This window comes from Pseudorca crassidens, chromosome 7, assembly GCF_039906515.1.
Source record: "Pseudorca crassidens isolate mPseCra1 chromosome 7, mPseCra1.hap1, whole genome shotgun sequence".
Taxonomy (NCBI): Eukaryota; Metazoa; Chordata; class Mammalia; order Artiodactyla; family Delphinidae; genus Pseudorca; species Pseudorca crassidens.
In genome coordinates this window covers 95,456,347-95,476,669 of record NC_090302.1, presented here as the reverse complement: position 1 = coordinate 95,476,669, position 20,323 = coordinate 95,456,347, and the positions used below count along the sequence as shown (strand labels likewise).

The 20,323-nt window shown below is 46.8% G+C and overlaps 1 protein-coding gene across 2 annotated transcripts in view; it reads right to left on the bottom strand.

Moving 5' to 3' along the window:
* SYK (spleen associated tyrosine kinase) overlaps positions 1 to 20,323 on the bottom strand; it is a 96,880-nt gene that overhangs the window by 30,665 nt on the left and 45,892 nt on the right. The window contains exons 4-7 of one of the 2 annotated variants that reach the window (XM_067745028.1): positions 8,630 to 8,765; positions 5,128 to 5,209; positions 4,701 to 4,744; positions 2,940 to 3,008 (exon numbers count right to left, since the gene is read on the bottom strand). In XM_067745028.1, coding sequence (XP_067601129.1) covers positions 2,940 to 3,008; positions 4,701 to 4,744; positions 5,128 to 5,209; positions 8,630 to 8,765 — 331 coding nt within the window. The remainder of the gene's footprint in view (positions 1 to 2,939; positions 3,009 to 4,700; positions 4,745 to 5,127; positions 5,210 to 8,629; positions 8,766 to 20,323) is intronic. The other variant, XM_067745029.1, reaches the window with a different exon arrangement.

The following is a 20,323-nucleotide window of genomic DNA, read 5'->3' as shown; positions in this document are numbered from 1 at the left end:
AGATATTAACCTTATATATGGATCATCATTACTAATACTTATTCCAAGTTTATTATGTTTCTTTTGATGATGTTACGGTTCTTATCCACACATATTTTATTTTTAGGCAGTCTTACTGATATTTTCTTCAACTTTCCTTAGACATGTTCTTCTTTAATTTAAAGATCTACTAAAACTTATTTTCTGTATATTTCTTTAGTCACTGTGAGTGACCTGAGCTGGCTTCAGCCTGCTTGGGACAAGGACAGGGGTGGGAGTGGGGCTTGTCTCCTCACAGTGCTGGGTTACTGTTTCCTGGGGTGATGGCATTTTGATGTGTCAACCTGGCTAGCCTGAATGATATTTCTGTGTTAATGAATCAAACTGTGATCTTGGTACTGCTGTGGAGGGATTTTGCAGAGGTAATTAAAATCCTTAATTTGCTGATTTAATTTGAGGAGATTATCCTGGATGGGGCTGGCTTAATCGGTCAAGAGTCCTTAGAAGAGATTGAGGCTTTCCTAAGCGAAAAAGGGCACCAAGGGGAGAGGGGTGACTGACCCTTGGCTGGCTGTGAATGATAGCTTTGGCTCTTCCCTGCGTGGTTCCACCCTGCTCATCCTCCCTTCATGATGATCTGCTCTATGGACATTGAACTTGCCCCTACAGTTGTGTAAGGCAAGCCCTAGTGATAAGTCTGTATATCTGTGTGTGTGTACATGTATATAGATGTGTGTATGTATAAATATGTACATGTGTGTGTTATGTATGTACCTATGTGTGTGAGTGTGCTGTGTGTCTTTCACGCATAAATCTCTGACTGGTCACGCTTCTCTGGGTGAACCCTGAATGATGCCCTTGGAAACCACAGAATTAAGATAAATGTGGATTGCTGTTGTCTACTCTGTCTGCAGTGAAACTGCTCATTTCTGGGACTGCGCATGGGGAAGGGCTATGTGTTGGCACACCAGCTGTGGGCCATCATAAAGAGAACAATGAAGACACAAGCGGTGGGAGCCAGGGGCGTGGCCCACGTCCACGGGGGCTCCTCCATGGCTGCCAGTTAGACCTGGTGCGTGGAGAGGCCAAGGAAGCCAGGCGAGCGAAAGGTTCTGGGCCTGCTGATGGGGCACCATGCACGGGCAACTCAGTGTCCCTCCCTGAGTTGTGCTATGAAGCTTCGCCAATGTAGCATTTGATCAGGACTCCTGAAAAGATGACTCATGATTGAAAAGCACCCTGAACCAGAACACGTTTTGAATCACCTCAGTTGATGGGGTACCATCTGACCTATTTCCCCCAGACAATGGTCCTGTGAGATGCCATCCTGGCAACCAGGTGAGCCCTGTCCAAGGAGAAGGGGCGAATGCCAACAGGGGTCGAGGGCCAGGTGGGCCAGAAGGTGGCCACCGTGGAAACTCTCCATGAGTTTCGCCTTTGATCATGGGGAATGCTGACCTCTTCAAGGTCAACGCCTCAATCACCTACTAGCCCTGATGGTCTGAAACAAACACCAAGTCATGGGGCAAAAGGGACACCAACATAGAGCATGTATTGCCTTGACAACCTGGTCCCCAACTCCTAACATGCCACGCTGGCATGGGTAGCCGTCACTGTCACCCGCCCCCCCCGCAAAAGGGATGCCCCCTCATGGCTGATGTTTCCCACGAGCTGATCCACACTGACTGGGAGCATGATATTGAAACAGACAGTTATTCCATTCAGGTTTATTACATAACTTTTCCCCTCAAACACCACACTAAACTCACTTCTCTGTTCTGTGGTCAAGAAGATTGAGAACATCTAGAATATGACTGCCACTTGGAAAGAAAATCTCCGGGCTTTTATGCTTTTTATTTCCGTTGTTTCTAATAAGTACTTTAGGCAATCTGCTTCATGAACTGACACTCAATTATATGCTGAAATGTTTGGAAAAATACCAACCGATATGAAAATGGAAAGAGTTATTAATAAAATAATCAATTTTAACCCCAATGATAAAACTGAAAAGTAAAAAAAAAAGCAATCCATATACAAGTTATAAATACATTTTTTGAGGGAGGTGATTCATGATAAATAAAAATCTTTAAAAAAGAACTTTTTATGTCCTTCATAATTCAATTATATAGCAAACTATGAAAATGCATTACATGTCAGTTTTTTTTGTTTGTTTGTTTGTTTGTTTGTTTGTTTGCGATACGCGGGCCTCTCATCGCTGTGGCCTCCCCCGTTGCGGAGCACAGGCTCCGGACGCGCAGGCCCAGCGGCCATGGCTCACGGGCCCAGCCGCTCCGCGCCATGTGGGATCTTCCCAGACCGGGGCATGAACCCACGTCCCCTGCATCGGCAGGCAGACTCTCAACCACTGCGCCACCAGGGAAGCCCCTATATGTCAGCTTTACTGTCTCATAAAGAAAAACGGCGTTTCTAATTCTTAAATCCCACCTTGTCTTTATACATGTTATAGTTAAAGTTCTGTGTTGGAACTCTACAGCCACAATGAAGTTGCTGTGGCACTTGATATTTATAAAACCAATGGCCTTGTGTAGTCCCTGGGCAGGATCCACACAACCTTGGCTCTTCCTTCTGCCAACATGTAATTTATCTAGTCAATTACCATAATGCTGCAGCATGTGATTCTGGCTTGCTTTGAAAAGACTCTGCCATATGAGAATTCCCTCCCACCTATCACATGGACTGAAATGACTTCCAAGAGCACATTATAGCGGAGAGAGCACACTCACGGTGATGGACTTTGCAGGAAAGGGACTCGGACCACACAGAAAGCAGGGCGTGGGCTGCCCAAGAGGGCTACATATGGCAGGGACATGAGACCAGAGCAGCAGGAGGGTCGGCAGCAGGGCACAAGGAGTGGGCAGCCACAGGGCAGAGTGTGGGTGCTGAGTGCGGGTCTGTCCTACCACTTAGTCAGGGACAGCAAGCAGGGGACGTTTTAGCACCTTTCTGTGGCCAGGCTTTGGGAAGGAGTATGATTTGATTCTTGAGATTATTCCACCCGCTGACCAAGTCTAGAAACCATAACGGCAAAGAGGAACAATAAATGTTTCAGAAAACAAATACAGGCTACCTTACATGACATGCTATTTTAACCTGTTCTATAATTACACTAACGCCCTCCAGATTCTGTTGATGAGATGCACTAGAGGCAACACATGATCATTAGAAAGGCTTCAGGAAAAGCCGACCACTTGAGCAGAAGGATCTGGAAAAATACTTTGGCAATATTTTCCACAGAAGGCTATAAAATTTGAGGTTTTACATTGAATAGCCGACTTTTCATACAGAATTATTAAGTCACAAACTCAAGACAAATCATCCTAAAGAAACTAATTTTGCATGCTCAATTTTGTTACTTCTTGTGGGTGCTGGTTCCATGATGTTTGTGGAAATTCACTGAGTTTGGCCCTTAGGGAACATGCATTTTTTTCCTATATGTTTTTCACTGGTCAATAAAAAGTTTTTCCAAAATGTCCAACTCCTCGAAGCCATTAGGTGATGCAAGGTTAAATAGAGGGCTTGATATTCTTTTAAGAGTACTCAGCCCTAAGCCCTCATGCCTCTTAGAGGAAAATGGACCTGTCTCATGATGGGTACAACCTTAAAGTTGACTCGCCAGGCCCATGAGCTGTATAAAGGGTAAAATAAAATGATGACTCCATTAAGGTGCTATATTTTAGAGACTGATCCCAAAGTTCATCGGTATTTTAGCAAGTTCCAGTTCCCCCAGTCTGTGGACAGGGGCTGCGCCTGGAGAACCTGCCTGGTTCAGCACAGCTGCAGCTTCTGAGCAAGTCAATAGCCCCCTCAGAGGGCAGAGTGGGCATTCTGCCTTTTGCAGATTTTAAGGGTTAACAGGCAGAAAGTGAGGTATAGAGTGCACAGCTCACGATGGGGTAATTCTCATTCCTCAAAGATGGCATCAAAGGGCATCAAATGTCCACAGTGAGGTCCCCCTTAAAGTAGCAGGACATCATTCCTGCTTGGAGTATAAATCCATGTGTCAACTCATAACAGTCTGGAGGGAGAAGAGAGCTGGAATTCTCTCTTTTTGGGAGTATCAGGCATGTGTTGGGCAAACCCACGTGGAGAAGTGTGGACAAACCACAATTCTCACCTCCTATTGACATGGAGGGAGATGTGGGTTCTGGCCAAGCCCCTGACTCTAAGGGCTTCTCTCATGTGATGGCACAGAGCATCCCCATTCCAAGCCTTCCTCCACCAAGGTATGGCCAAAGCAGCTCTCCTGGAAAGGGTGATTTTTCTGATAACAATGTCTCGGTTGATTTAACCAAAAGAGTCGGGCAGCCAACCTCAGTGAGATGTCTTACACACCTGGCTCACCACACCATCATGCACGTGGTCACATGGATCGTGCACACGGCTCCACATGGACGGACCAGGGACTGAGCCTGAACAATATGCTACATTTCCCAAATCTGCCAGGAGGCATATTTCTGATTTAACATTGGGTTGCATGGTCATTTAGTATACTTTTAGAAAATGGAGGAATTTTAACCTACCTAAGAAGTTAAGTTGGCTAGCTCGGATCTGAAAATAGGCTGATTCTAGCTGACACCCACAATCCCAGTTTACCAAGTGTGATGAAAACAATTACCATGACTCCTGTTATCTAAACATGCTTTTCATCATGCTAATATACAACTGTTTCACTTTTAACAGCATGGCTAAGTAACACTTACCACAGGATGGGAGCTTGGAAGTTGTGGACGGAAATTAATATTTCCTGGTTAGAAAGAACATGGAGAGTTACTGCTATGTTAGTGAAAACCAACTATGTATCCCCTCCCCCATTGCAGATCAATCAATGTGACTGTAAAATATTACTGCTTGAGGAGTGGATACATTTTCTGCATACATTTCTTGATACCCTCTTTCATCTTTCTCACATAAGCAATTAAAATGAATTTGTTTTTTAAAGTTAAACTTATCAGCTAGTTTTTGATGAACGGTATCTATAAAACTGGAGCAATCTGACATTATTTTAATCAATCAGTAAAAACAAAGCCTCATCCCATCTTGTTTGAGTTTGCAACAGACCAAATCTAAAACGAGGCTGATTATTACCAACATCTGAAAGAGTGAGACTCCAATGTCTTGGCTACTCACCCATTTGCCCATCAAATTTTTGACATGGAACTGTAAGAACTCTTAACAAACCATCTGACTTATAAGAATAATGCTCGACGAGCTGAAAGAGAAGAAAGTAAGAAAGCATAATAAATAATGGAGGCAGGCAATGGAGAAATCCTGACCTGGAGCAGCTGACTCCCCTTTTGGACTTTAAAAGTGATTCAAGGACAGCGCTTAACAACAGAAGGTGCTTCCTTGGTGGTATTCCTGATCCCTTCCCATGCCTCTCTCCTGCCACCCTCAGACTTCTGGACAGAAGTCCACATGCCACCTTCCCTTTTGGACTCTGCTCTTGGCTCACCCTCTTTCTTTCTTTCTTCTTCTTCTTTTTTTTTTTTTTTTTGGGTAGCAAGTTGCATTTATTTGTTTATATTCTCCCATATCTGTGTGATATTATAACAATGAATTCAGCACGCTAATGTTCATTCATTTATTCAGTCATAAACAAACATTCTGCTGTGTGCTAGGTCCTGAGATAGGACAAAAGGTAAACTATGGTGAATCATCCTACAGTTGAGGTACTTTCTTGGTGGAGAGAGATATAAATGAACAATGTAAAGTGATTAATGGTGTAATAGTGCTGTGGGCAAAGGCTTTGGAAGGACCAAACAATTCAGCCCAAAAGTTTCAGAGAGAAGACATCACAGCACAGGTGATGTAAGAGCTGGGACATGGGGAAAGCTGACCCTTTGGCAAATGGCCTTATGTTGACAGGATATGGACAGCCTTGGCTAATGGCTCCCAGAAACCTATGAATCATGATGCCTGATTGCTACATTAAAAAATAAATGAATGGCAAATAGATTTATTTATATCTAATCAAAATTATGCAATAGGAAGACAGTCTTAGTTTTCACATTTACTTTTCTCATACAGACATTTCCTCTTCAGACAAGCTAAAATCTTCCTATCTGATATTTCTTCCTTATCTGTTTATTGGTACCTTTTCCAGTTAAGGACTCGTTGCTTCTGAATCTTCTTTCCTCTCAAAACTTACCTATTTAGGTGAATGTTTGTTGAATGAATATATTTTATCCTTCCAGGGAGCATTCTGTTTTTTAAATTTTATTTTATTGTGGAAAGAACACAACATGAGATCCACCTTCTTAATAAATGTTTCAATCTGACCAGCCCTAACACGCTACTGAGATGGACATCAAAGTTCTCTCTATTCTGTTAAATGCAATAGTGTGTTCTAGGGCTAAATAGTATTGAGGTCCCTACAACAGCTGAAATATCACACATCTCTTCAATGTCATTCAAATATCTCCTTACAGCTTATGTTTTCAGATAATCTATGCCACAAGGGTGTCTGGGAGGTGGGCATACATGTTAGGATTTCCCTCTTGGGCAGGGGTCTGCAAACTTTTTCTGTAAAGGGCCAGATAGTGATATTTTAGGCTTTTTCACTCCACATGGCATCCCTGTCACACAGTTCTTTATTTTTTTAAAAACCACCCTTTAACGTATAAAAACCATTGTCTTCAAGTACTACACAAAAGCAGACCAGGGGCAGATCTGGTCCACGGATGTGTTGACTCTAGCTCTAAAGAAAGGAATACTAGAGTAGTGTAGCAGTTACCACCTCTCAGACTCCTGGGTGGGGGAAGGGCACAGAGGTACCTTACGTTGATGTCAAGGAAAACCAATGAAATCACACTTGTAAAAGTGGAAGGTACTGCTGGCATTTTTATGCTCTTTCTTAAACATATATACAAGGGGAAAGATTTAATTAAGGCTGAATACTGTGAGATGCTGGAGGAATCAGTAAATGGGAAAGCGTAAATATGGGAAACGGTCTTGGGAAGGAACTTTCCAACAATTAAAGATGTTTAACATTATAGTCAGCATGCAGACTTGGAGACTGTGACTGGGCTCAGACAGGGAAAATGGTCATTCAGGAGAAGTATAATGGCTGTGTACCAGTGATGGAGCCCAGAACCCTCAAGCATTGGGCTGACAGATGGACTCCAGTGCCTTTAAATGCACACCATCAACAATTCTTGTAGGAAGTGAGAGACTCTGATGGGAAATTAATACCAGAAGGCAACATTCCCTACTCATCTCTCTGATTTGCATTGGGCATTAGTACCTAATAGGTTAAATACTCTTTCAAAGCGATACCATTAAAACAAAGCAAAGTCTGTGGTTGATAATAAGCTACATGCTAATGATCTACAAACCAAAAGACAATGTCAGCATTATGACTAATATGAATAAATATTAAAATACCCAGAATTCAAAGAAGAAGATTTTGTCTCCAACTACAGCATTAGGAACCAAAATACACCGTGTGGTGGTTACTCTAAGTGCTTTAAAGGTAATGGGGATCCCTGATCACAGTTTTTAAAAAGGCAAGATTTTGAGTCGGGTCCTTTCCTGCTGTAACCACACATGAGGTTCCTGGTGGGGCCTGGTGTGGACATTTGAACCCATCCCCGATGATGTCCCGCACCTACAAAAGCTCAACGTAGCTGTCGCTCTTGGGATGGCAGAGTCCCTTGGTTTTCTCTGTCTCTGGACCCACTACAGTTTATAGGATGCTTTGCCATTTCCTCATGGAGCTGTGATTTAGAATGAAGCCAAGTCATTCGTGCCCAATGGAAAGCAGGGATGAACACCGGATTAGGGCTCATTAGTGCCTAAGAAACTCCCAAATTACTCTGTTTTCGGGTTTACTATCAGGTAGGTCAAGAAGAACCCCTTTTTAGACCAGGGCTGAACAATCCTATACGAGTGGCGGCCTGAAGCGCAGGTTCAACTGCCAGGTTGCCCTAATTTTGCAGCAAGATTCATTCTGCAGTTAAGAATGGCACCTGGCATTTTATATTAAATTTGGCCTCTCACAACTCAAAAAACAGTCTGATTAGCCACTTCTAGGCCTACCTTCCCATCCATCCACACCTTTCTATTGTGTGTATTTGTATGATAGGCTGTTCTGGGTTCCAGGCAGAACGTCTTAGAAAGAAATGCCTCTAGCGCCCCAAGGCTGGGTCTCTGGTTAAAACTAAGCACAGTCCTGAGTGGGTACCACTTACTAGTGCCAAGAGCTAAGGGGCGGGCTTCCCTGGTGGCGCAGTGGTTGGGAGTCCGCCTGCCGATGCAGGGGACACCGGTTCGTGCCCCGGTCCGGGAGGATCCCACATGCCGCGGAGCGGCTGGGCCCGTGAGCCATGGCCGCTGAGCCTGCGCGTCCGGAGCCTGTGCTCCGCAACGGGAGAGGCCACAGCAGTGAGAGGCCCGTGTACCAGTAAAAAAATATATATATATACCAAAAAAAAAAAAAAAAAAGAGCTAAGGGGCCCTGGATAAGTTATGGGAGCCTCTGTCACCTGACATGATGACCCTAGACCAGTCATCCAGGAACCTGAAGGCTGAAAAGCAGACTCTGATTGGGCAGGTCTTGGCAAGGACCCAGGTGGCATATTCTAACAAGGTCCAGGGGCCGGTTCCTCTCTTTTCTGAGGTTGATGTATACCTGCCATAGTGTGTCGAAATTCTTCCCGCCAGGGATGGAGAGCTTCCCTGTTTTGTCCTTATCGATGCGGTAGTGCAGCACCTTCCCCTCGTGCAGCAGGCACAGGGCGTAAGACCCGTTGTCCCTGGACCTGATCCTGGAAGAGAGGAGACAGCGCATCACCATCATTCCTACCGCCTGGAAGGGAGGAGCGCCCTGGGGAGGCACCCTGCAACAGCGTCCCAACCTCGGGGACAAGGGGTCAAGGACTTTGTACCCAGGGAGGCCCAGCCCACAGCTCAGTGACACCGCAAGCTCCAGACGAGGAAATGCTATGGTCAGGGACAGGCCACAGCCAAGCCCAGCAGGCTGGGGAGTGTTGGGTGGGCATCAGGAGAGGCCTGGGCTCTGGGGGCAAGTCCTCTGTTTGCCTGGAGCAGCAACGCTGCTCAGCGTACCAGTATGTGGGACCCTCAGCATTCCGCAGCTGGGGAGTCTGGAGAGCCCTCTTCACTCACCTCCTCTCTTCAGTGAGGTCTGCATTTGGATCCGATTCCAGGGAGTGCAGCTCCCCTGTATAGTCAAGGGTGGGCGTGGAGTGGGGGGGTGTCTGGTGGGCATTTTAACTAGGAACCTTCTGGACCCCAGATGGAGGGGGCTGAAAGCCCTCTTCCCTCCCTCAAGCTCGCTCTCCCCTTTGCAGGGAGGAGAGGGCGGGACCAGGACGGGTATTTAAAATGTTCCATGTGATGTGGTCAGATGACGTTGCCAGGAGAAGAAAATGTCCTCCAGCGTGGGGTGGTGAGCAGCAAGCAGAGCCAGGTCTGCACTGGCTGTGCTGGGCGCCCAGGCTCTGCCTGCTGGTCCCAGTGCGTGCTCCTGGGCACCACCCGCTTCCCTTATTCAGGAAATGAGTGTTGTGAGTCTGCTACCGAGCAGAGAGGCACCCGCTGTGATGCAGGGGGACCTGCCGCCCACGGGGAGGGCCTGTGGGACTTGGGGAGGGCGCAGGCCAGGTGGGGCTGCAAAGGCACGGAATGGAGGTGAAGCCCCTCCCCAGCTGAATTCCTCAGTCATCGCCATCCTCAGCCCATCTTCCCCTCTCAGCAACTCAAGCCCTTGGGATCACAAGATCTGCGAGAGGGTGAGTCACCGAGGTCCCAGCGGTCCCAGAAAGTCTCTCCGGCCTTGGCACTTTCTAAACTGAGGAAACTGAGGCCCCCAAATGTTAAGCAATGCGCCCAATGCACTGTATTTTGGGAAGAGTTCAAATATGCGAAGCTGCCGTCGTATTTCCACGTTGAGGGGAAATTTCTGATGCCTCCTTTCGGTTGTACGAGGCCACATCCACAAGACGCACTTTGGAAGCTGACGTGGTCACCCTTGGCCTTGTAGGTTCACCTCAAAAAGCTAACCCAGGACTTGAGATATGAGCTGTGTCTTTGGAACCTCGTTTTAAAAATAAGTTTAAGTCGTGCTTGGCTGTGCGTGATGAACGGGTTCCCTCCATGCACCAGTGCTCAGGGCAGCTGGTGTGGGTGGCGGGAAATGCCCAGACCCGCCTCGGCCTCTAGGGGCCGCTTCTGAAACCTTCTTCTCTGTGAAAACATCCCTTCTTCCCAACCCAACCAGGTCACCGGCACCCCAAAGTGTAAGCTCCCTTTCACGGTTACATGGCCCATTAAGGCCAGTTGGTTGCTGTCAAACCGAAAAACCACCACACAGAAAAGGAAAAACATATTTTTATATGAGGGATAACTGAGTCTATCTTGTAGGGAAGCTATTTTATAATGTGGGGCTACTCACACCTGCTTTGTTTATTTTATAAGCATCCGTGGCAAACAAATAGGATAGTTTGGAGGTACAAAGAACTATACAAATTCTTAATATGAAGCAATATCAATTTACGTATACGCATATAAAAGGTGACCTTGGGATAATGATGCTCATAGACCATTCCAAAATACCACTCTCTTTGATTTAAAGTCCTTTGTATCTTGGACCTCAGGGTCCTGGAATCAAGTAACTGGATCTGAACTCTGTTTTTCCAGATCCATGTCCAATGCCCAACCATTCCACCTTGCCTTATGCCCTGACTGACCTTTTGTTGTTAAAACTGGGATGGAGGATCACAGAATGTCTGGGGAGATGGTTCAGTCACCTCATTAGAAATTGGGAAATGCAAATTAAGACCACAATGGAAATACCATTACACGCCCTTCAGACTGGCAAAAATTAAAAAGACCAAAAATGCTAAATATTTCTGAGAATGAGGGCAATAGGCACCCTCGTGTACTGCCTGTGGGAGCATGAATCAGTTCAATCATTTTGGAAAACAGTTTGGAATTCTCTACTGAAGTTGAACCTATTTATCCCCTCTGAGTCAGCAAAACACTACAAGATATACAAAACATGTGCATTCTGCACCTATAAAGTATGTGGGGATGCTTATAACAGCTTTATCTGCGATTATCAAAAACCATAAGCAGCCTAAGTGTTCACTAAGTGCAGAGTAAGTAGGTTGCGGGGTATTCATACCACAGAATGTCATAGAATAAAACAAACAAATGGCAGTGATACAAAGCACAGATGACTCTCACAAGTATAAAACGTATACTGTGATTCCACATGCATGAAGTTCCCAAACAGGCAAATGCGAACGGTTTTGATGTACGCCTAGGTCCTAGGTGGTGACGAGAAAGAAAAAAGTCAGGGCATGCTGGACACAAGGGTGCAGGAAGTGGTGTCCTGTAACAGGTGGGTGTGAGTGAGCGGCCTTCTGCGATGCTGCTTTTGTTTTAGTTCTTGACTCCAGTGGTGTTTGCTTTAGAATTATCCATTAAGCTGCACTTACAGAGTGACTCACTCTTCTGCGTGTTTCGTATTTTCGTAAGAAAAACAGCATTAAAAGAGAGCTGATGCAAGGCAGAAATAGAGCATCTCTTGCTCTTGGGCAGTGATTTCTGCAAAGGCACACGCTTCCTTGAGGCTCCCCCCGAGAATAGGTCCCAGAGGAGTTTCTCTCCCAGAGCTCCAGCCAGGCAACCTGTTTCAGCTCCCGGGATGCCAGTGGCGACAGCTACCTGGTGAGCACAATCTAAGGACCGGGAGGCACAGGGACAGGCTGTGGACATGCAGCCTGAGCAGCCCCCGAAGCAGCTGGCAGGAAACGAGGGCAGAGAAGGGAAACCCACAGGCCCAACATCTGTAGGTGGCAAAGCCCAGAGGCTTGGTGACACTAACGGCCAGTAACTGTGAGGTGTCTGCTGGCTGCAGGCAGATCCTGGGCTGGGCTATTTTTAATCTAACATATGGAAAATACTGGTTTGGAAGCTGAAGTAGCTCCTCCTCCTGGCCCCCTCCTGTTCCTCAGAAAGCCCCCCTCTGCCCTGGGACACTCGCCAGGTTTGTCACATGGACGCCCAAAGGGGAAAGAGCAAAGACTAGTCTTGCACCTTCTCTTGGGGTTGCTGGCCTCCATCCTCCAGGTCAACTATCTTCAGTCATGTTCCCGGAAGCCCCAGAATACTGTATTTTTTCCCAGTGAATCTCTTGGAACAAGCAGGCTCACGACAGATTTGTGTTTTGCTACGACAGGGTGTGGGACTTCAGCGCTCTTGAACTGCGAAGTTGTCCTAACTGGCCTTAAGACCATCTTGAGGTCCTTGGTGAGAGGGCAGGAGAGCCACCTTGCCTCTGCGGGTGGATGGTCTCAGGCTCTGCGATGAGCAGGCCTTGCACCTCACAGACACCAAGCACTTGGCCAAGCTGAGGTGGGGAGAGTGTTCGTTCTGCCAGGCACAGCCTGGGGGGGCTGAAGCCCTTTTCCACCCTCCTATGACCTCCTGGATCGGAGAAAACATGTGGTAATGATGCCCAGATACTGACAGGGAAGTGAGGACCAGGAGGTGGTGGGACCCTCAAGGTGACCTCCACCCAGCAAGGTCTGGGGACAGTGCATTGTGTCTGCTGCAGACAGAACAGGACAGCTGGGGCACATCCTAGCCCACCAGGCATTCTCACTGTCCTGTGCATTTGTTTTCCCATGGGCAGAGTAGAGCGTGGCTGGCTGGAGGGGAAAGGGGGTGCCTGGGATAAGCTGTGTACCTATGGCCCGGATGGGCTGTACAAAGAGACAGGGAGGGGCTCACTTCCAGGGCTGACGCTGTATCGGGTGGTCAGATACTGTGGCATGGGGCCCAAAGGTGGCTTCGAGACAGCAGCTGAGGAAGGAAGGAGAGGATATGGGCGTGGCACGCCCAGTAGTATGCTTGCCAGTATAACGCTGAGAGCATCCCCAGACTCAGGAGAGGTATCAGCGCTAATGATCCACGGAAGACAAGAGGAAATGCAACTTCTGGGTGCTTTTGCTTTGCACTATAGCAAAATTTAGGCACGTGAGCATTCCATACATGCAATGAAAGCAGGATCAATATGGAACACAGGTCTAAATGTGGGGCCATGCCAAGCTATTCTTTCACACATCTGCCTTTTAAAAAGTTTTATCAATTCCCCTCTCTCTCCCTCTGCTCTAGTTTATGAGGTGAAACTAGGTCATGCTGCTTCTCCTCCAGCTTCATGGGGACCTTGATCAGACCAATGAAGTGATACTGACGTTAGTCCACAACCCCCTTTAAACTTTTCACTTCAGACAGGCCATGACCCTTTATGCTGACCTGCGGCTGCAGAACCACACGTGTCGAATAAAATGGCACACTTTGATCCATGATGGAAACACCTAAGAGCGCTCACAGAACTCAGCTTTTATTGTGGCATATGAGGGTCATGCAGTCTCATTCATCTATGAATAAGGTTTTTTCTAAACCCAGAGATCACTTTTGAAATTTAAATATATAACAAAAAGTGAGTTATAACTTAAGGAGGGAAAAGTGAGTGGCAAATAAGAGCAAAAAAAAAAAAAAAGTGAGATTTAGTTAAGGACAAACACCAATATCAGTGCTGCAGTGGACAGGGGGAGAACAACCCGGGCCAGCAGCAAGGTGGGCACCTGAACCTGAGATTCCCCCATTAAAGCAAGGACGGTGAAGAAGAAAACCTCTTCAACTCCGGAGAACAGTGTTCCCAGCATAGAACACTCAGGAGTCCCACAGATGAATATCAATCAAATACGAGCTCAAAAAGATCACCCAAAACATAAGGAAACAGGAGTTATAAGAAAGAGGTCAGGGAGGGAAAAAGAGCAGGAGAGACAGAGATTTATACACCTAAGGACTTTCTGTATTGGAATCATCAGATACAGAATATAAGCTAACTATACATGAAATATTCAAAGAGACAAAAGATGGAATCACAAAAACTAGCAAGCAATAAGATACTCTCAAAAATATAGAGGACTATTTGAGAAACAACAAAAACAAATGGAATTTCTAGAAATTTTTTAAAAATATAACTGATGGAAAAAGCCAGTGGATGGGTTTAAAGTAGATTAGATACAGATGAGGTAAAAATTAATGAACTGGAAGACAAATCCAAGAACATTACATAGTTCAGTGCAAAGAGAAAAGGCAATAGAAACTAAGAAAGAATAGAGGATAAATTAAGAAGGTCTAAAACACGTTTAATAGGAGCCTCTGAAGGAAGAAATGATAAGAAAGAAGGATGATAATACTTGAAAAAAATAGATGAGTATTTTCCAGAACTGATGAAAGAATCCATGGTTGTAGGAAGCACAGATACAGGACAACCACTGGCTTAGCTTTAAACATATTACCTTGTTCATCTCTGTAACAACTCAGGTAACACAGTAGTTTCCCCTTTTTATCATTCAGTAAGCTGAAGTCAGACAGATGAATTAAGCTATCTAACTCACAGAGCTATTAAGTGGCTGTGCTTGCCTGAACTTAAGTTTCTACAAATAGAAGCAGTTTCAAGGTTAACTCTGTCTCAACCAGTCAAATAATACAGGAACATTCCCTAATGTACATATGGTTAAAGACCCTCCAATGAACTTGGAAAAATCTCAAATGATCACTATTCTTAACGTAGCTTAGGTAGGCATCCAGCATCTTGAGCAGGCTCAAATGTGGTCCTCAGACCAGCAGCACTTGAGAACTTGTTAGAAATCCAAATTCCTGAGATATAACTCAGGCCTAGTGAGTTAAAAACTGGGGGGTGGGGGTGTGTGGTTTGACCCAGCAATCTGTGCTTTAACCAGCATCCAGGTGGTCTGCACACAAACAGAAGGTTGAGAATCACTGCTTACATCATCTGCTCTGGACTTTTTATCCATCCTGTGGAACCCCACTGAAGGTACTGTTTTCATTCTTCATCCTTTCTCCTAGTTTACATTTGTTCCTTGCTCATGGGGAATACAAGTGTATATTCTTACAAGCTATCTCAGTGTCTCTGAAAAAATGTAGCATATTCTGAATACATTTTATCCTGGTTACCTTACACTGAGTTGTACTTGCACTGAAAAAGATTACTAATAGCTATTTCCAAAGAGAGGCATCCACCTGCCATCCAGTATACCTGATGGGGAAGGGGGAGAGGGAGGGGGAGGGCATTGGTGAAAGGTATTGTTCTAATATTCAAGGATGGCCGGTATGTCACCCAGTGTCCCCAAGCCAGGTCCAACCTGGACAAGGACCACATGGTTTAGCACATTCCTGATTCTGGGTGCACACAACCCTTTTCCTTAGAAAGCCACTGTCACCAAATCTTCTAGTACCCAGTTGTGTACAGAATGGTGTATGCCCTCATTGGACCATCTGTGCATGTTGCTCATTGTTTTACCTATAGGTTCCCCTGGAAGGCCTCCTACAGGGCCCCGAACATTAGAGGAATGAATAAGTGAATGTGTGTGTGTGTGTGTGTGTGTGTGTGTGTGTGTGTGTGTGTGTGTACGCGTACATGTGTGTAAAGGAGGAGAGGGTGTGAGGGGCATCAGGCTATAATGGAGAAGGATGTGGTGGGGAAGGGAAGGGAAGAAAAGGGAGGAAGGGAGAAAACAATGAGAATGTCATACTCCATCTAGAAAATGGCTAATGAAGAAGGGATGACTCAAAGATTAAAGTGTTTATTTCTCCTTGAAAGGGACAGGGGAAGGAAGATCTGGGGTACCTGGATTTCAGATGCACATAAGAGCACATCACACAGGGAACTCAATTGTTCTGCAGGGCTAGAAAGGTGGTTGACTGTGGAGGGCATGTGAAGGATAAACGGCACCACTACTTGGTACCTGCTCAGAGGCCTCTGCACTGTCTTGTTTCTCTGCATACATGGCCCCAGGCTACCTGGGATGACTGTCACATATTAAAGAGCTGTCATGAGAAAAGCGTGGGTCGAGGAGTCCCACCCATCATATGCAACAACCACAGGCCAGCGCAGGGTGCTGAGGCCCACCCCCAACTGCAGGGGATGTAACGCTCTACGACCTCAGGACCCGCGAAGCCCACAGGTCACAGCTCGTACACTCCCCAGCACGTGTGCCTCTCAGACCCTCAGACTCCAACTCTCCTGGGCTTCCTCTAGGCCTTTGTTCTCACCTTCCTGCCCTGCCCACACTACTCAGCTATGGCATGGGCAACACTCGCTCTTGACTTCTGCAAACTAGTGTCCTGGTCTAAGACCTGACTCTCTGCCATCTCTCCCCCTGCAGAACCCTCATTCCCCTCTCTTCAGAATCCAGGGGACCAGCCCAGAGGTCAGGGTCTTCCTCAGGACCTCACAAGTCTCTCAGACCTGACTGCACCACTGGTTTGGCCCAGGAGACTCGATCTGGCAGCACCTCGTCCCCACCTGCTCTCCTGGGATCTCCTTCAATCCCCTCCACCTCTTAGTCCCACGGCAACGCTGGCCTGGCGTTCACCAAGCATTTCCAAAATAAGACCTGCAGTCAGCACCTCTTGCCTTCCACCATTCTCACCCAGCGGCTCTGGGCACAGCCGCCCCAGCACTCATCCTGCTGTGGCTCTTCCTCCCTCCTGATGGAGTCCAGAACTGCCTTACTACCACCTCAACCTCAGCTAAATCTAATCGGCCAGTTTAAGGATCATTTGGCAAATATTACAGTTGGTGTGTAAATAGGATGACCCTCTGGTCTGAGACAGCCCTACTGACCCCTGCTGTACCCCCTCCCATCATGTTATCGGCCCCCTTTCCCTCTCCCTGAGTGGACAATCCATTCCCCAGTCCACCCCTTAGGGTCAGGAGGGACTTCCTGTCTGGTTGGACAGCCTTTCCTTCACACAGCTTGTCACTCCTGCCCTGCTCCTGGGCCAGGCCACACTCAGGTGGCAGTGTTGACCCCTAAGACTCTGCACTGACACTTCCTCCTGCCCAGGACCACTTTCTTTTCTTTCTCTACTGATTCTCTTCTCCTCACTGCTCAGAACACAGCTGAAACGTTCCTTTCCCCAGAAAAAGATTCCTACCACTGAGACCTGTTCTGAGCACTTGGGCTCCACCCGTGAAGATGGAGGCCAGTCCCTGCACTTGGGCATGCAGAACAAGTGGGACTGACGGACAACAAACAAGCGAACAGAAATAAAGATACCAACAGTGTCATTAGATGGGACGACCGTGATGGATGGAGCGGGACATGTAGTCACACGTCACACAGTTTGCAGTATGTGTTTCTGAATTTAACATCTTCCCCTAGGCTGTAAGCACGGTGCAGGCAGGGACTAAAGTCTAGTTTGTCACAGTCCTATCACAATGCCTGGCACACATCTGGTGGAATGCATTATTTTGTGGAATGAGAGGCTATTTTTGCAGCTTTTTTTTTTTTTTTAAACAGCATACTTCTAAAGTCAGAGAATAAGAACTACAGTGAAAATGGCATTGGCGACTTACTGGTTTGATGACTCCTTTGACAAATCTGAGATACTATCTTTTCTGTGCCATGTTAATTCAGCCATTTGGAGAGCTGCCATCTGTGTATTTTAAAGGTCACCTAGAACTCACTCTTGACTCTGTAAGACTTGCAAGGACATTTAGCCAAAAACAATAAAATGTTTTCCTGGGTACTAAGCACAAAGCAAGTGACAATTCCATTGCTTTTCGTTTGCAGAACATGGAAATTTTAGAGCGTTTTTGTTCTGAGATCCCTTACATGATGACACAAAGGGACTAGTACATTACATTTCAGCAGATGTGATGTGCTCTTGGAGCAGCACTTGTGAATGTGAGCTCTGAGCTGTCCTGCACGAACCACATGGTGAGATACTTCTGAACTGGACAGTCAGAGAACCATTGACCACAGCCCGTCCCCATGGCCTCGTTTGGCCCAAGCAGGGCCCAGCAGTGTGACCACATGGCCTTAGAGTTTTGTATGATTTGTAAAAGATATTTAATCACAGCCAGAGAAGACCACTCTTTCTTCCACTCCAACTTCCTTTTCCAGAGTTGACAATGATCCTAAAAATGGACATGCATTACTCAGAATGAGGTGTGAACCTAGAGGAAGGACTGAGTTTTCTTTTTTCAAAATGAAGAAAATACTACCAAATTATTGTCAAATGAAGAGGGAAACACTATACTGTCAAAAGATGTAGAAAATAAAAGGTGCTATAGACATGTGTCAGGAACTTAAGTAAAAATAAAAATATTACTTTTTCTAAATTTTGTATGTTTAAGGTATTGATAAGTTTTTTAAAAATTGTAAATCTTTGTGATTTTTTTCTCACTCTAAAATATACTGTATTGTATACCTAATTTTGTGTTCTTTCTTAAAGAGGGTCTCCAAATTATATATGCTTTGGACCCCACCAATTCTGGATCCTTCCTTTGGGGGAGAGGATACAACATTTTCGGAAAGTAAGCTTTGTTTCTCTTTCCTAACAAATCTATTTTGTAGTCACGCCTGAGCTGTGGCTAATTTCTCAAAATGGCAAACTGTGCTGTCATATGAGGCCTCAGAGAGCTGAGGGGACTCATCCCCAACACAGCCTGTCCACTCTGCCTCTGTCCCTGATGTCACAAATGAGGCAGAGCTCCAGCCCTGACCCACAGGACCTGGGCTGAGGGTCCCTGTCTGGTGTTCCCATCTGGCCAGCCAGACCCCAGACACAGGCAGGTGCCTTAGTCAGAATACCACAGGCTGAGGGGCTTTAAAAACAGATGTTTCTCTCAGTTCTGGAGGCTGGAAGTCTTGGATCACGATGCTGGTGAAAGCCTGTTCCCTGGCATGTAGACAGCCGCCATCTGGCTGTATGCTCACGTACGTGGCCTTGCCTCTCTGGTGCAGGCAGAGTCCAGCCTCCTCCTTTTCATAGATAATCCCATCATGGGGCCCCATCTTCATGGCTTCGTCTAAATCTAATCATCTCTCAAAGGCCCCACCTCCACATCTGTTACACTGGGGGCTGGGGCTTCAACATACAAATCTGTGGGGACACAAACATTCAGCCCATCATAGCAGATGATGAAAAGCCACCTCTAGAGATGCCACAGATGACTGCAAGGGAGGGTCTATAGGCCACACTGTCCATCTCCTCTGTAAAGAGGCTTTATTCTCCAAGGACAGTACAAAGTCCCTGACAGCCACTCTTCACAAAGCCACTCCTGAACAGTCCCAGCCAAGCTGTGTGTACAGGAGACAAGAGCGGGGAGCGGGCATTCTGAGTAATGTGCCCTGGTACCACGCCTTGCATGGGGAGAATGGTGGAGCCAGAGACAGTGGACGCCTTGGACGTGGCTTTTGCTTCTGCTTCCTCTCAGCTCAGACGTGCCAGGGACACCACATTCCAGCTCTCATCTCCTACTTGCCTGACAGCCTTGGGCAAGCTCCTCTGTGCCTAAGTCCTCGTTTGAAAATCAAGGGATTTAGACCATTAGCAGTGAGGTCCCTTCTGGCTCAGGGGTTCTGCTACTGCAAATGGATTTCATACCATAGTTCAAGAGGAGAGAAAATATGTACAGTGTGGCCGGCGAGCATGCTCACTTCTGCACCTCTGCACTGGCTCTTTTCTTTTTTTTTTTTTTTTTTGCCGTACGCGGGCCTCTCACTGTCGTGGCCTCTCCTGTTGCAAAGCACAGGCTCCGGATGCGCAGGCTCAGCGGCCATGGCTCACGGGCCCAGCCGCTCTGCGGCATGTGGGATCTTCCCGGAGCGGTGCACGAATCCGTGTCCCCTGCATTGGCAGGCGGACTCCCAACCACTGCGCCACCAGGGAAACCCTGCACTGGCTCTTTTTTACACGCAGCCAGACGGGTACCATTGAACTTCAGTTGGATCTGCCCTAACACCTTCCCGAAGCTGGACAGACTGGTTTGCCCAAAGCAAAGTCCTCCCAATGCCCGAGAGCCCTCAGTAAACTGGCCCCCATCCTCCATTTCTCCCCCTCTCACTCTGCACCAGCCACAGTGGCCTCGTGGTGGCCCGGCCCTCCTAGCACACTCCTGGCCTTTGGGCACCCACACATGCTGTTCCCTCATCAGGATGGCTCCCAGCTGCTTTCAGGTCTCTGCTCAAATGTCTCCTTCACAGTCAGGCCCTTCCTTGCCATCCAGCATAAAACAGAACCCCCAACCACAGCATGCTCTAGTCCCTTCCTTAAATGCTCCGATGCGCTGTGCAACTCTTGTTCAATCATTCAGTGTCTACTTCTGCCAGTGACATGTGGGCCCCACGAGGCAGACGCCTCCGTCTCCAATGCCCAGGACGGAGCTGGTTTCCAGTGCCTCACGCAACTGTGGACACCAATAAATGCTGGTCCACAGATGGACGAGTCAGTTTAAATGATGGGAAAG